This window comes from Eublepharis macularius, chromosome 10 (genome assembly GCF_028583425.1).
Source record: "Eublepharis macularius isolate TG4126 chromosome 10, MPM_Emac_v1.0, whole genome shotgun sequence".
Classification (NCBI taxonomy): Eukaryota; Metazoa; Chordata; class Lepidosauria; order Squamata; family Eublepharidae; genus Eublepharis; species Eublepharis macularius.
Genome location: NC_072799.1, coordinates 38,110,420 through 38,126,764, shown reverse-complemented (window position 1 = coordinate 38,126,764; position 16,345 = coordinate 38,110,420). Strand labels below are relative to the sequence as shown.

At 40.3% G+C, this 16,345-nt stretch overlaps 1 protein-coding gene across 2 annotated transcripts in view; it reads left to right on the top strand.

Moving 5' to 3' along the window:
- The window catches only part of PDE5A (phosphodiesterase 5A), an 83,276-nt gene that overhangs the window by 40,158 nt on the left and 26,773 nt on the right, over nt 1-16,345 (top strand). For both annotated transcript variants that reach the window (XM_054990549.1, XM_054990548.1), the window contains exons 4-9: nt 1,743-1,814; nt 5,972-6,061; nt 10,380-10,517; nt 11,669-11,736; nt 13,657-13,765; nt 14,374-14,458. In XM_054990549.1, coding sequence (XP_054846524.1) covers nt 1,743-1,814; nt 5,972-6,061; nt 10,380-10,517; nt 11,669-11,736; nt 13,657-13,765; nt 14,374-14,458 — 562 coding nt within the window. The remainder of the gene's footprint in view (nt 1-1,742; nt 1,815-5,971; nt 6,062-10,379; nt 10,518-11,668; nt 11,737-13,656; nt 13,766-14,373; nt 14,459-16,345) is intronic.

The following is a 16,345-nucleotide window of genomic DNA, read 5'->3' as shown; positions in this document are numbered from 1 at the left end:
ACACAGTAGAATCAATATTATACATATAAACAAAAGAAACTTTCCTGCCTCCTTCAGGTCTGTAGGGCTTGGTTAAAGTTAAGTTTGCAGTGTGCTATATATTTCTTTGAACAAAAGGGAAGTTGAATACACTTCAGAGAGCATGTGCAGATAAACCCTTAGAAACTGTCCTATTGCTGTTCTAATTTCCTTAGGGCTGCAAGTGGTACATCAGAAGTCACTCTTCTGGCTCAATTACCTCTCTGCAGCAGCCTCCAAGAACATCAGTTACACATACATTAATGGAGCTCTCCTAAGACTTCTGCCATTAATGCTCAGAATAGACCGTTATGACAGGAAACTTGAAATCCCACAGAGCTATTATATGTACACAAAGAATCCGTTAGGCCTTTCAAGTAACTTGAAATTAAACAGTCCCTTTTAGAAACACCCAGACTAAAAGCATGTTTTTGTCTGGTTTAAAAGAACCAAGAGCAGTTTTGAACATGAAGAACTGCTTTTGCAATTTGAATTAGAAAGGAGAGCTGTCTTTGATGTCATGCGTACAAGCTATAGGAAAACCCTTGCTTGTGGCAACACCACAGAGAGTAACATTTTAAGCGATCCTTATCATATGTGCAGCCTCCAGCCCATGATGTTGAACTTCGGCAAGGCTATATCAAAATGGTGGCATTTTATGTAAATGATTTTGCAGTGTTGAAGTAACTTTATCACCATGATGCAGCCTCAGAAAAATCACCACTAATATTAAAATGGTCTAGTTCTCTCCTTGATTGATGGCTTTAATTTGGGTTTGAGTATACAAAATCAGCAACAGCAATTTCTGTGGTACAGTGAGAACATTTAGAAGTTTAGTGTGACTTGAACAGATGGTTTTAATGTTGAAAGCCACATTATATTCATTACACCAGACCACATTATACCAGACCACTCACCTATAAGGCAATATACTGGCTCCAGAGTACAGTGAGGATTAGACAAGTTGAAATTCAGTAGATGTCTACTTCAGTTCTCATGTACAAATCTGATTGGTTTATAGGGCTGTCATTCTCCAGGTGGAGCCTGGAGACCTTCTGGAATTACAGTTGATCTCTAAACCACAGAGAAAATGGCTGCTTTTGAGGGTGGACTCTGTGGCATTATACCCTGCTGAGAATTCTCCCTACCCCAAATCCTGCCTTCCCCAGGCTCCACCCCCAAATCTCCAAGAATTTTCTAGTCAAGAGTTGGCAACACTACTGGTAAAATACAGAATATAGGATAAAGGCTGCTGATAATGGCAGGCTCTCATGATGGTTTCTTTCTATCAGTGGACTCTTCCAGAGTACTCCAAAGCAAAAGAACATATGCATAAATTATTTTTGTGTAGGTTACATTCATGTAGCACCCCCCAAAGCCTTTGGTGCAACGGGAAGAGAATATTCTTACTTCATTTGGGTGGATTCATTTGGATATAATGCACACAAAACCAATTTTGGAAAGCAAGAACCTGATTCTACATTTATTTACCTGAAAACCAACCCTTCTGAGTTCAATAGAATTGCAGCATTATTGGGCTTTTAAAAAATCAGTAACCCTGATTTCCTGTTGCATGTTGATATTCTCAACGGGGGAAGTATTAAAAGATTTTATAACCCTACTTTGGTAACCAGTGTGAATATTAGTTGCCTATAGCCTGCTATCATGTATAGCCTGCTGTTGAAAACCTACAGTATTAACTAATGTTTTGATATCTTAATCAGGTGGTTGGTGTGGCCCAAGCCATCAATAAGAAGTCTGGAATTGGAGGAATATTCACTGAGCAAGATGAGAAGGTACAAATTATTAGTTTAGCTTTATTGACAGAAAAGTAAAGAGGAACAGCAGTTGATCAATCGATGTTCAAGTGATTGTGTGAACAGTCCAAAAATGGAGTACTTCACTACTGAAGGTAATGGGGGAGTAATCTGATGGTTGGCAGCTTACAAGTGCATTAAAAATGTCATATTTTGTCATATGTTATATATGACGTTATCTAGGTACAGAAATCTTTGGTAACAATTCAACAGTTTCCCAGCTGAAATTACAGTGATCGCTTCTGTAAATGGATATTTAATTCCCGTTAATGAGATGTCAGTGCTGTTCCCCCACTCTCTGAATTTGTCTACATGAGCAGGAAGTACATAGAGCTTTTTTTTTGGTCTCCTTCCCCCACACCACCTGACTGCCATGTCTACTCTTACAATCATTCTCTAATTTCGGGCATATGAATGTTGCATCAATTCCACTCTTGTTCTTCAGTGATGTCAACAATGGCAGGAGCAAGGAACACTGGACCAGCTCCCATTTCCCAACAGAAGATGTGTCTGGAGACAGAAGGGAGCATCATGCAAGAAAACTGCATGGTTCTATTTTCTTCTCGTGCTCTTCTCCCATCTGGAAATGGGAAATCATCCTAGCGCCCCCCCTCCCCCAGTAACATTGCAGGGAACTCTGGGGTAATTTCCCATTTCCTGCCAGAAGGCATTCAGGGGAGAATGGAACCTTTTAATGTTTTTTTTAAACCTGTCTGGGCTGAGGAAGTTAGAAGTATGATAGAGTTGCTATCCTATTCCTCCATAAAATAGGAAGAATAATATGGAGTGGCTACATTTGCACGGGAGAGAAGTGATAAAACGTGCAGCCAGCCCTAATCCGCCCTGAGCCTGCGAAAGTGGGGAGGGCAGAATATAAATATAATAAATTAAATTAAATTAACTAATCAGTGACATCTCTTTGAAGTTACAAGGTGGTGGTGGGGCTTCCTGCTCTAGGTGACTAAAACAGGACATCATTGTTCATCTATTGAAAACAATAACTAAAATCTATCATTTTCTTACTCTGTAATTACATAATTTCTATCTGCAGAATGGTGGCTACAGTAAAATAAGCAGTAAATAATCTTGTCAAGTGGTTAGAGAATGAATATTTAATACAGAGTCTAAATCCCTGTATCAAATTACGGTTACATGAATACCTGAAAAATACTGTTTTATATAATTTGTATAACTGCTGTGTATTCTAGTTTGGGACGGTATGAACAAATTAATTAACTGAACTGGCTAAAATCATAGTCTTAGAATGTTAGATTAATTTAGAAGTGCCTATGGCAGTGTTGTGTACTGGGCCGAGCAAGGCCTCTAAAGTAGTTACTGTATTGATTGTAATGCACTATACTGTGTGGAGCTTGAGGTTCAGTCAAGGCTCCCAAAGCCTGCATTCTCATTGGTCCATAATCCCTGCAATATCACTGGTTACTTTCTCAAGACGGCAGCCAATCGGTCCTCTATAATAAAGACCAATCAGTGGCCTGTCTACTTCAAACATTGTATATAGTTTATGCAAATGATGGTATTCTAAAGTATGCATTCTCATTGGCTATCAGGTATTCTGGGGGTGGAGCTGCTGTATATATATTGAGGGCTTCTGTTCAGTCTGTCAGTGTGTGTTGTGTTCTTGCTAAATAAAGAGCTGTTGAATCACCTCATGTCTGAACCCACTATTTATCAGGCAGAGTGATGTACAATGCCATGTTGTAGTTTTTTTGAAGCTGCATTATTTCATGAGTAGTTTGTGGTGTACCAAACAGAACTGAACTCAGGCTAGAGATTCTAACGAATGTTGGTAATGATGAAGTCAAAATTTGGTCATTCCAAATGGCAGGGCTCATTTCGAGGGGGAATGCGGAAGAATGCTGTTCCAGCAGTTCCCCAAAGAGGTCACATGTCAGGTGGCCCCGCCCACCTGACTCAGGCATTTTGGGCCCGTTTCGTCCTGGACTGGGGCCGAAACGGCCCGGATCAGACCTGTGATGGGAGGTGGATCACTCTCCTGCTCAGCAGTGGCCTGATCCTGACCATTTTGGGCCCCTTTTCAGCCATTTTCAGCCCCCTTTTGCCATTTTGGGCCCAATTTCAGCCCTGAATGGCCAGGATTGGGTCCAAAACAGCCAGGATAGGTGATGCCAGGGGGTGTGGCATATGCCAATCAGTTGTGCTAATGAACCATTTCTGGTGATGTCAAGGGGTGTGGCATATGCTGATGAGTTATGCTAATGAGTTCCTCCAGCTCTTTTTCTATGAAATGACCCCTGCCAAATGGAATGTGTGATGAACAGCTGCAGAACACTGGAATCAATACATTTACTGAAGAAAAACAGCTCATGACTTTTCTGCTTCTGAAAAACGCAATCCCTAGTTTTAAACTAGTTGCAGAGCCATCCTAAGTAGAATTACATCCAGTGCATTTAGATGGGTGTAAGTCTGCTTAAGATAGCATTGTTAATTCCTTATACAACAGATGCTTATAGCATAAGGATGACAAAACTTCTAGCGTGTGTGGGAGAAGGTCCCCAGAGCTACTTATTAGGGAATATTTTTATTATGACAAATCAGCCTATATTTCATAGGCTGTGCTCAAGAATGCATTTCTTCATGAACAAAGACGTGATGTTATTGATCTTTCTAAGTAAGCTGTGGTTAGAAACGGGCCCAGTATTTCCAAAACTGATACACGATTCCTGGAAGCTGTTGATCAGTGAAACAGTTTGAGGCATGATTGTCAGAAATAATTTTCCAATGGTCTGTATTTTGTTTTTGTGATCATTAATGGGGGAAGCAGATTCTTTTCATTTTATTTGCTTTGGACCAAGTAGGTGAGGATCTGTGTATAACATTTTAGACTATGAGCTCAAAGAGACATGATCCTGGGAGTTCTGTGAAGGGCGCTCCCAGCATTTCAGTAAAAGATACTGGTAGATACATGGGGTGGATTGGCTGTTAGGACCACCAGGAAGAATCTTGGTGTGTTGATGATCTGGGGGTCTGCCCCCCCCCTCCACTGGTGCCATCTAAACCTGGAGGTCATCTCTCCAACAGAGCCACCACAGTGTAAAGAGAAGGGTGGGAGCCAGCCAGAGGCACAGGGAAGGAGGGCTTGCCTTTGTCCAGTTTGATCTTGCCACAGCTAGGGATGCTCCTGCCTGGCCTTGCCATGGTGAGAGATGAGAGATGCATGCTCAGCCTCTCTTTACCTGGTCGGGGACAGGACATGCCTAGCTAGGTTCTCAGCTAAGCTAGGTTCTCAGCTTGGCTGAGAACTTCCTGCTCAGGGATGGCGAGGCAGGCACTTCCTTCCTCCTTTGGAAAGTGGAGCCAAGGCAGGCTTGGCTAGGGCCCTTTTCTGGGGCTGTTTCTCCCCCCTATCCACATATATACTCCCAACAGAGCAATAGTACCTCCCCACATCAATTTCAGCCATGAAAAATGGCGTAGACAGGAAATCTGAAATGAAAGCTCTTTGCATGATTTTTACAGAAAAAGAAATAGTGGTAGGTCTTCCCAGTGTCACAGTTGTCTGAATCCTGAATCATGTATACAGCGTAGACCATTGTCTCATTTTTTTTTAAAAAAAGTTTGCAATTATGGCCAACAAATCTGTACCATTAAGGATCTGGTCATAGTTGGAATTAGATATTTATGAAGAACATTCAGTCCTTTTGTTCTTTGGGAATAAAAAACAACAGACTGCTTTTTAAGCAAATAATTGGAGTACTATTAGAAACAAGAAAATACATTTCAAGGTGTAAATAACTGATACCCTACTAAGTGTGTGTAGATCTGAACGTTCTGTCCTTTCCGTGGAGTTATGGGCAGATACTGAAGATAAATGGCAAAGCAGCACAAAAGTAACTATACATTGGACTGCCAGTGTTTTATGGGCATTTGAATGGTATAGGGTCACTGTAACTATTGTTGGCTTGTGAGTCGAGAGAATAAATGATCTAAAGGTAGCCAAGTAATATTTTACAGGGCCGTCACTTGTGTAATTCAAAAGCTTACCTGCACTAGTAGCATACGGCACAATACTTTCTAGGACTTACTTGTATTATAGGAATTTGGCGATGTCAGATTCAAGCTGCCAACTCAGTTAACTCATAATATCTGGTTTTCAGGATTTTGCTGCTTATCTGGCATTTTGTGGAATTGTTCTTCACAATGCTCAACTTTATGAGACATCCCTGCTTGAAAACAGACGAAACCAGGTGAGACTGATCGGTAATCTGCCAATTAAGCTTTTATCACCTAAGCTTCTGACCTTTTTGCTCATTGGACTGAATATTTGGTTTGTGATGCTGAGATTCCAGCAGGAAGTAACGAAAGAGGACCAACAATGTGGAAAGTATTTTGGGATAGTGTGCTCAGCTCTGGCTCTGGACAAGGGGCTGAGGAGAAGAAGTGGGAATTAGAGGGAAGGGAACTGGAGTAGATTGGGAAGTTAAAATGGCTCAGGAACGTGCCAAGCTAAACAGCTCCTGTGGTGCTACAAGCCAGCATGGCAGCTCAGTTCCAACCAGAAGTGCAAATGATGGGCACCTCATCTAGCTCCTTCTCTCACATTACCACTAACCAAGAGCAGTGCAGGAAGAGACAACTAGTGATTTGACTGAGGGCCAAGCTACAAGTGACGAATGACACTTGAACGGCAAGTGGATTGAGTGGAAGGCAAGTGAACAGGGAGAAATACACTTGCCGTTCAAGTGTCATTCGTCACTTGTAGCTTGGCCCTGACTCAGTCATGTTTGCTGCTAGAATGGTAAAATTTGCAGATGAAACCAGTGAAAAAAATTATTTTTACCCTATTTTTTCCAGTTAAATTTGGGGGAATAATAACATTTGATTTATATACCACCCTTCATGACAATTTAACACCCACTCAGAGCAGTTTACAATGTTTGTCATTATCCCCCCCCCCCCCCAAAATCATGCTGTGAGGTGGGTAGGGCTGAGAGAGCTCTAGAGAGCTGTGACTGACCCAAAGTCACCAGCTGACGTCAAGTGGAGGAGTGGGGAATCAAACCCGGTTCTCTGGATTAGAGTCTCGCCACTCTTAACCTCTACACCAAACTGGCTCTCTGGAAAGTTGAAATATAGGCAATACTTATTTTTGCATCAAACCTGAATTTATTTGAGCGATTTAACAACATGAAAAGAGCAACTTACAACTTTTAACATTTCAGTCATGCCAAAAGAAAAAATAGTTCACAAGAATTTTTAATCCAGTGTTCGCCGAAATGTCTTGAGTCCAAGCCAAGTAAGTCCTGTGAAGCTGGCCATGCTGCTGGAGGTTGACTCGGCTTGCTCCTGGCTGCCGTGGCCCTCCTGAGCAGCATCTCACCAACACTCTTCTTGTAAATTAAAGAGCCATTAAATTTATACCTTATATTACATCCAGGCAACCTTCAAAAGAAAATTTTCATTTTAGGAAGAAAGAATTTTGGATTTAGGTATGGGCCTTCACCATTATTCTTCCAGTGTTCTTTTCTCACTGATGAGGTTTCTAAAATATGTGGGTGTTAATCTATCATTTTGGAACAGCTGTATTAGGAAGGTTTATTATTTTAGTAGTTTGAAGAACATCCTTGTGAAGATTGTTTTCTTTGGTGGGGGGTGGGGTGGGGAAACTCCTTGACTTGACCTATAGGAGAATTTTCCAGGAACCTGTGATTGTACTGACAGATTGATGTCCAATTACCAGCCAGTTGGAACTACCTTAACCCTGCCTACAATAAAACCGAATGGGTTTTTACTATGTAGAAGTAGTTCCCATGCCACTACATGTAAACTGTAAACGGGCCTCAGGACTGCTGGGATTGGACCTGGGGACCTTTGGATTGAGAGCTTTGCTGTTCCTGGTGATGACGAGCCACAGAAGTTGTGAGGGTTGATCCAGGTCCAGGAAGTGCAAGGAGTTCCTGAGTCTCAGAGAGGCTCCGACCATGCACAGAGACCATTGGCTCCACAGAGCAGGAAGCACTATATATGGGCCGAGGAAGATCAGAGTTTCCTGTCTAGTCAGCAGCGTTTACTGCTGACATTGGCATAGTGTTCTTTCCTGATCTCTGACCTTCAATGGCTTTGTGACCTCAGCTCCTGCCTTAAGATACAGCATACCATTGGCTCCTGATCTTAGCTTTGGATCTTTGGACCTCCTCTGCCTCTGCTGCTGTTATTGACTATGCCTCTTGCTCCTGGTGCTGATGCTGCTAAACTTTCACCTATAATCTCAGCCTTAACACAGGACCACAATGAATGAGTTACATAATATTCAGTGACATTAAAAGGACAATAAACAAGATTTCAACTGGATGGGTAAGGTAGGGAGATAATTCAAGCAGAAAAAAAATAAGTGGAGTGATTTCACACCCATTTCTATTACATGATTATCCTTGAGTTAGTCCAAATGCTTGGAGGGAAATAGGTTAGTTCAGAACACCGCTTCCGTTCCTCCACTCCTGACATTGCAGGGAGTTTGAGCATGCCGATTCTGCCTTTTCTGTAAATTCACTCAGACTTCAAGGCTCCTCCACATGTATTAATAGGTGTTTACTGTATCTGGTGAAGCAGAACTGGTCTCTTTCAGTAGATTTCTAAGGGTGTGTCATCTAGCCATGTGCTTTGTTGCAAGGTTATTTATATTCCACTACTGTTTACGGAGGGAAGTATCTATGTCCACTCCTGCCAATGTGAAAAAACATTGGTATGCTTAAATGGGCAAACACTGCTCTGAAGTTTTCCATCCAGACGGGATTTCAGAGTTGCTTGTGAAAGCTTTCAAGGGATCTAAATGTTTCAGGCGAGCATCCCAGCCTAGTTCCATAATAATGTAATGCAAAATTTAAACAGGGCCATAATTCAGAATTCTCCCAGCAAGCATTTTTCAAACTGTCAGTGAAGCATTGTGGGAGGAAAATAGGGTTTATGTTAATATGATGAGCAAAAATATCTGTAGATGTGAGCTCCTATATAATTAAGCAAGTGCTTGGCACAAAATGACAGAATTTCTGGTTTACGAGAATTGACGAAAGATAACTTTGTCTTGAATAGACTATAAATATAAGGAGTGAATCAAATTTTAAGTCTCTCTTGTTAAATAGTGCATTTATTTGTTTTTAACCAAAGGCTAACAAAAATATTCAGTAAAATATACTCCAGGCTATATTAATGAATGTGACACTAGAGCATATCCAAGATTAGCAAATGGCCACCACAAGCCGTAATATCATTCTGAAGAAGAAAAATTTGACAAAGAAATACTTTGCACTGATGCCATTTTTTTGTGAAAGTTAATTAGTGGAATTGGAGAAGAAAGAATTTAGGGGATTGTATGCCACTGTTTGGTCCTTCTTGAAGGTCCTTCTTTCAGCATCTACATGAAACCACTGGATGAGGTCATCCACCAAGCTCTGTCTTGAGTTTCTGGCCAATCTCTGGCTGTAGAAACCCTGAAATGGTGCCTGGAGGCAGTTTTGAAGTGATGCAGCCTAATAAACTGAACTTTAATCCCAACAACATGGAAGTACTGATGAACAGAAGGTCTGAACCAGGACTTTTGGTGTCATGCATTCTGGATAGGGTTGCACTCCCCTTGAAGGAAGAGGTCCATAGTTTGTGGCTGCTCTTGGACTCTGGCCTACTGCTGGATAAGCAGGTGGCAGCTGTGGCCAGGAGCACTTTTTACCAGCTCAACTGGTTAGCCAGCTGCAGCCTTTTCTGGGCAGAAAAGATTTGGCTGCAGTGGTGCATGCCCTAGTTACATCTAGACTGGATTACTACAATGCACTCTACATGGAGCTGCTCTTGAAAAGTGTTTAGAATTTAAATTGGCGTAGAATGCTATAGTCAGGATTTGACTGGAGTGGGATGTAGTGACCATATCACTCCAGTCCTGGCTCATCTACACTGGCTCCCAGTCAGTTTCCAGGAACAATTCAAGGTGCTGCTGTTGACCTTTAAAGCTGTATATAACTTGGGGACATCATACCTGAAGGACTGCCTACTCCCTTATGAACCTGCCTGACCACTGCAGTCATTTTACAAAGCCCTGCCCCCATGTTCTGAGATTAAGCAGGTGGCAACCTAGGAGAGGGCCTTCTCAGTTGTGGCACCAAAACCATGGAACTCTCTCCTGTTTCATTCTGTTGCTAACTTCTGCTGGTGGATGAAGACTTTTTTGTTTCATCTAGTGGTCCGTCAGTGATCCCTCCTTCCTGCCCCATGTTTTAATTGTTATTTTTATGTTTCTGTATGCATATTTTAGCTTTGGTTCAATTGTTTTAATTATGCATTTTTGTTTGGTTTTAATTGCTTTTATGACATGTTTTTAATATATTTTTTTAATCTGTTAGCTGTTTCGGGGCCCTGATGAGGGCAGAAAGGCAGGGTACAAATTTTGTAAAGAGAGAAAGAACCCATGCTTTTAATCCTCACATTTTTTAATTTTCATCTCTGCGTTTAAAAAATAAATAGTTTCATAATTAGTAAACTTGTAAAGTAACTTGTTACATAATCTTTTTTTTGCAGGTGCTCCTTGATCTTGCAAGTTTAATATTTGAAGAGCAGCAGTCCCTGGAAGTCATTTTGAAGAAGATAGCTGCCACCATAATCTCCTTCATGCAGGTGCAGAAGTGCACGATTTTCATAGTGGATGAAGACAGTTCTGTGAGTATAGAACCGCATTTGTTTGCCAGAAGATTAGTTGTTCATTCTTCTCCTGGAAACATTAGAGCAGTGATACTTACTTCACAGATAGTGAAGAGCCACATTCGCCATTGCTATCAAGCAAAAAAGCCACATTTACTTCCAACCCTGGTGTGAGGCCTGTACTTCATGGAGGCTTGCAGATTACCTGTTCTGATGGCAGCTATTGCACGATGGGAACTACCTGTGGACCCCAAGCCCCACTGAGCGAGGGTCTTGTCCATTTACCTACACTATGTTTCAGGAATTGTATCGGGGAATAGTGTTCAGAAAAGCCAAAGGTGGCATGTCAGAGAGCCACACATAGAATCGTAGGGTTGGAAGGGAACTCTAGGATCATCTAGTCCAACCCCCTGCACAATGCAGAAAATTCACAACTATCTCCTCTCCCCACACCCCCAGTGACCTCTGCTCCATGCCCTGAAGACGGCAAAATCGTCAGCCACTGAATATTAATGCATTTGAGTCAGTGCTTCACTTCTCATCATTTGCACTAGACTACACTGGAAATCTACCTTTTGCAAATGCATACAATGACTGTAGTGCTAGAAATGTGGAAGAATACATCCGAGAACTGCAGCCACTAAAAGAAGAGTTAACCTCTGTTAAATCTCCCTTTCAGTTATTTTTTTTAATTAAAGTTCACTTCACAATCACAATAGGAAGGAAAATCACATACGTATCTTGTTAAATGCAAGGGGAGTGTCATATAGAGTGGAAAATAAGAGTTAGATTCTTTCTTTCCATCTCGTAGTTGTTTCAGCATTGGGTCCCATTCTCAAGCATTTTTCTCAGTTTAGGCACAGTGCCATTTTAGGTCTAATTCACACAATCATTTTTTTCACCAGGTTGAAACCAAGTCCATGTCTTTTCCATTAAGACTAAGGCCATTGGGAGCTAATTAAACTGAACAAGTGCTGGTGGTAACTATTTAGGCCTAGCTTCTCCTTAAGTCCTATAAGACTGTGCCTTGAAATAGAAACAACTCAATGGTCACAAAAGATCTGTTGCTGCTCTAGTTAGACGTGAAGTAAAGAAGTTAAAACATTTGTTATGAAAGACAGATGATTTTATTTGTACATGTTAACCAGGAACTTGTTTTTCATGCTTAGGATTCGTTTTCCAGCGTCTTTCACATGGAGTTTGAGGAACTAGAAGACTCCAGTGATGCCCACAAAAGGTAAAACTAATGGCTGTGAGCTGTTAGGCATTAAAACTAATGGCTTGGGAGACAACCTGGTGATGTTTTCAGGTGGGATGCTGGAGTTTTGCCCCAAGCTCAGCCCTGGAGGCACCACTGGCCCAGAGGCAGAGTGGTACCACAGATGTTAAAATTAGATATTTTCTGTATGCAGAAATACAGGCTTTGTTTTGTTTTGAAAAAAACATTCCTTATAATAGGGGTTGGCAGTCAAGGGGTCAGTGATGGGAGGGCAGGGCTTTGACACCCCTAAGCCCACACTGATGACTCTCTCTAATAAAAAGCCCCACAATTAAATGGGTGGAAAGATACGAGGACAGATCCCTTGCCTTTCACTCTGTCACACATGAGCAATAAAAGGCCGAATGTTCTCCCCGTATATCTTCTTCCTTTGGTGCTGGAGCGCATCAGGCTTATGGCCAAGTCTAGATGGCAGCTTCCCACACTCTTGGTTTCGTGCTTAAACTGAATGTGGAGAAGCAAAGTGGTAGGTACATGATTATGTGTTCTCTGACTGTCCTTCAAAAATCTTTTTTAGAGTTTGTCACTCTGGCTTACGCTGTTCATGCTTTGTCTGCTGTTCACTTTAATGGTTGTTTGCCCCTGAGTCAAGATTGGCCCGATGGGCAGTCTTTGACTTTCAAGGAATAAATAGAAGTACAAGGAACATTTTGTGCATTCTTTTGTATCTTTGTACTTCTTTCTCTGCTGAAGTCAAAATATTTCAACATAACATTGTTTTAATTCTGTGTATGTTAATAGGACTAGGGGTCTGATCTAGGCAATCATATTTAGTGAGTTCCATTGAAATCTGTTAACTGTCAGTTGAATGTATTTAGGATTGAGATGCAGTGACAGCCCTGTTCAGGGGTTCGTGAATTGTGGCCGTAGTAACCCGTTTTAGAAAGATAATTCAGTAATTTTCATTGCAGAGGGGTACAGATATGCTGTTGGAAGAAAGTAGCAATGCAGATACAGTAGATACTATGCAAAACAGTAAGAAAAGGTGGTCCAAATAGAAAACAGTCTGAAGTTCCAGACTTAGGAAATTAAACAGAACATTGGAGTAGCTTTGTGTCAGTGTATTTGAGGATATTTTTTAAAAGTTTGTCATCACATTTTCAGGTGTCTCTGTAAGCATAAAGGCACAGGCCTCAGAAATTTCACTTCCAACATCTAGGGATTCTTGTACGCACCAGTGTATGGCATTGTGCTTGGTAATTCCAATGTATGAATTAAAAACTGGAGATGGTAACCAAAAAACACCCAGATGAGTTTTGAGAGTACACAAGTAGAAGGTCTACTTATGCATAATAAGTGGTGCCCCCAAATACAATACAATGCATATCACAATTAGGTGGGTAGCTGTTTTAGTCTGAAGAAGGGAGCTCTGACTCTTAAAAGCTTACACTCTGAAAATCGTGTTGCTCTCTAGAGTAGCAGTGGACTCAAATCATGCATATCTCGGAAGAGATTTAGTTTAGGTCCTGATTTAAAGAGGTGGATGTTGAATATCTGTACAGCAATTCCAATGCAATAAAGTACGTATTTGGTTCTGAAAGCATCTGTTATGTGAAGTTTAGTAAACGTTGAAAACACAAGTGTTTCACCTGCTCTGCATTTATTTGCAAAGTCAATCTGTTACTGGTTTACAAACATGCCGGCATTCTAAATGGTACTATTTGTTCTGTTTTTGGAAAAGTTCCTCAGCCCAAGATCAAATGAATATCTTGCACATTTGACGCAGGCCTGGTGTTTCCCCAAAACCAAATTCTAGCATAGTAAATCACCTTACTACTTCCGTTTCCTTCTCTGTATGACTTTTCTTGCTATTAAGAAACCTCTCAAGTTTTAAATAAGAATTTGGAGTAATAAGTCTACCTGTTCTTACTTCAACAGAGGCTATGATACAAACCAGTTTAATTACATGTATGCCCAGTATGTCAAGAATACCATGGAGCCTCTCAACATTCCAGATGTTCGCCAAGACAAAAGATTTCCTTGGGCAGTAAGTAATGCAAATCTAGGTTGGGAAGTTGGCAATAGACATACACGTGCATTTCAATTGTGGGAAATATCATTTGTTGCCATTCTTATGCATAAGATGTCTTGAACAAAGTCAAAAGGTACTCCTAACATCTGCATTAGGCCATTATCACGAAGTGTTTTCTTGTTTCTTGGGCGCTTATCTATCTGTTGCATTGTTTTCCTTTTCACCAGCCATAGAGCTGCATCCAAATAGGTCCATAACAGTTCATTTGCCAATTGTGATGTTATGAATACTGTGATAGGAATATATTTATTACAAGATTTCTGTATGAGAAAGGGAAGTCTGACCACAGTGTAAGATAGCTGAAATGCTAAACTGGGGAAGGAATGCAATGAAAATATCAAAGGGAATTCTGTTAATAATATTACAGATATATGTGCTAGCCAAAACTAAATAAACATGCATAGGAAAACTAGCCTCCACATTTCATAAATATAAATACAGGTTTATATATATAATTACTGTTTTATACTGTATAAATACTATTGTACTACAAATACTGTATTTGTAGGAACTAATAAATTAATTTATAAAAAATGTTTTTTTGTATTTTGTTTCCTTCACAGGATGAAAATGCAGACAGTACAAACCAGAATATAGAAAGCTTGCTATGTACACCAATTAAAAATGGCAAGAAGAATAAAGTGATAGGTATAGTATTTGTGTTTTTTTTAATGTTTCATTATGCACTTTGCATGATATTTATGTGAATGTTCGATCAGCTGGAGGGAATGACAACATGCCAGCTTCATAACATTGACACGTTTCTTTACCCCTGAACTGCCACTAAACCCAGTTATGTAGTTTATTGGATAAATAGTTACATAAACATCTTCATACTTTGTAAAATCTAATAAATTTAATAACAACAACAACATTCGATTTATATACCGCCCTTCAGGTCAACTTAATGCCCACTCAGAGTGGTTTACAAACTATGTCATTATTATCCCCACAACAACAATCACCCTGTGAGGTGGGTGGGGCTGAAAGAGCTCCAGAGAACCATGACTAGCCCAAGGTCACCCAGCTGGCTTCAAGTGGAGGAGTGGAGAATCAAACCCGGCTCTCCAGATTAGAGTCTCGTGCCCTTAACCACTACACCAAACAACATGCATGTTGTCATGTTAGAAACAGACACACAATTTATTTCATTAAATTTTATTAAATTTTCACTACCTTTTCCAGAACTAAGACTTCCTTTCTGAGATAAAGCAACAAGAAAACAATCCTCTTTCTCTATTAATCAAAACCAAATAGTTCCTGCTTTCCCCCACTATCCGTTACATTTTTATTCTTTTCTTCTAAAGATTCTCCTCTCCTCCATTTTATCTTCCCAAAGTTCTCAGAAAGTGACTGTCCCAAAGTTGCTCATAGTGCAACGAATACTTACCATTGAATAGACTTGAGTAAGATTTTGAATTGATCTGTTTATGATGGCACAGTCAGCTTCTTAACTGAGTCAGAATAAGAACCTGGGTTGCCAAAGTTCTCATTAAACTTTCTAACCACTACACCACATTAGCTCTCCATTCTCTGACTTAAGTTTTACACTTCACGCTACAGTGTCATGCAGAAAAGGGAAACTTCAGACATGCTTTTCCACTTACACAAAAACTTGTACAACCTCTTATGGAAGTATAAGAATGTAATTGTTACAGTTATTTATTTAAGAGATTTCTATGTTGCCTTATCAGATTCTCTCTCAAGATGGCTTACAATTAAAATAATCCATTATCAACAACCATTAAAATAGGCCCAGGGACATCAGCAACCATCCATACAACTTGAAACCATAAAACTATCCATAAGACTTCAGACCAGAAGCAGACTATTGAAAGAGCTGGAAAGAAAAGCATGGGTAAAAAGATACATTTTAGATATCTCTGGTATAGAATACACCTGGTTTAGCACTGTATGCACTCTTATACAAGCTTTTCACAGGCATTTGTGAAGCAGTGATAGCAGCTATTTTCTTTCTGCTTATGGTGCTTTGGATGTTTTGATATGTTACTTGTTTTCTGGGTGTTCTGGGAACTAAATTTACACTCCTCAGTGAAAGTACAATATGCAAGAGTTTACTGTCTAGCAAGAAGAACGTAGAACAGAAACTGAAATGGACAAGAGGATTACTTATATAGCTAAGAACCCATTCCCAGATCAATGGAGTTGTAATGAGAATCGTCACAAACAGGCAATGAATGCGAAACTCAGGACTATCATCCAAAAGAAACTGCAGCATTGTTCACTTCTGTAATTTTTGACCCTGCACACATTGAGCTTTGGCTACTAGTCCTATGGAGAGTTATCCCAGTATAATCCCAGTAAAGCCAGTGGGCTAAAACTGAAGTAATTCTGCATGGAGTGCATTGTATTTCCATGCCACTGAGATTACATTTATTTGAATTCTGGCTTACCCCACTAATGAGAGATATGTAGTTCTTGTGCTAAATATGAGCACATATTTTCAAAGCTGCATTTGTCAAAAAAATCTTTAGCTAACTGTTTCTATTTAGAGGTCATTCTCTCCAGATCTCA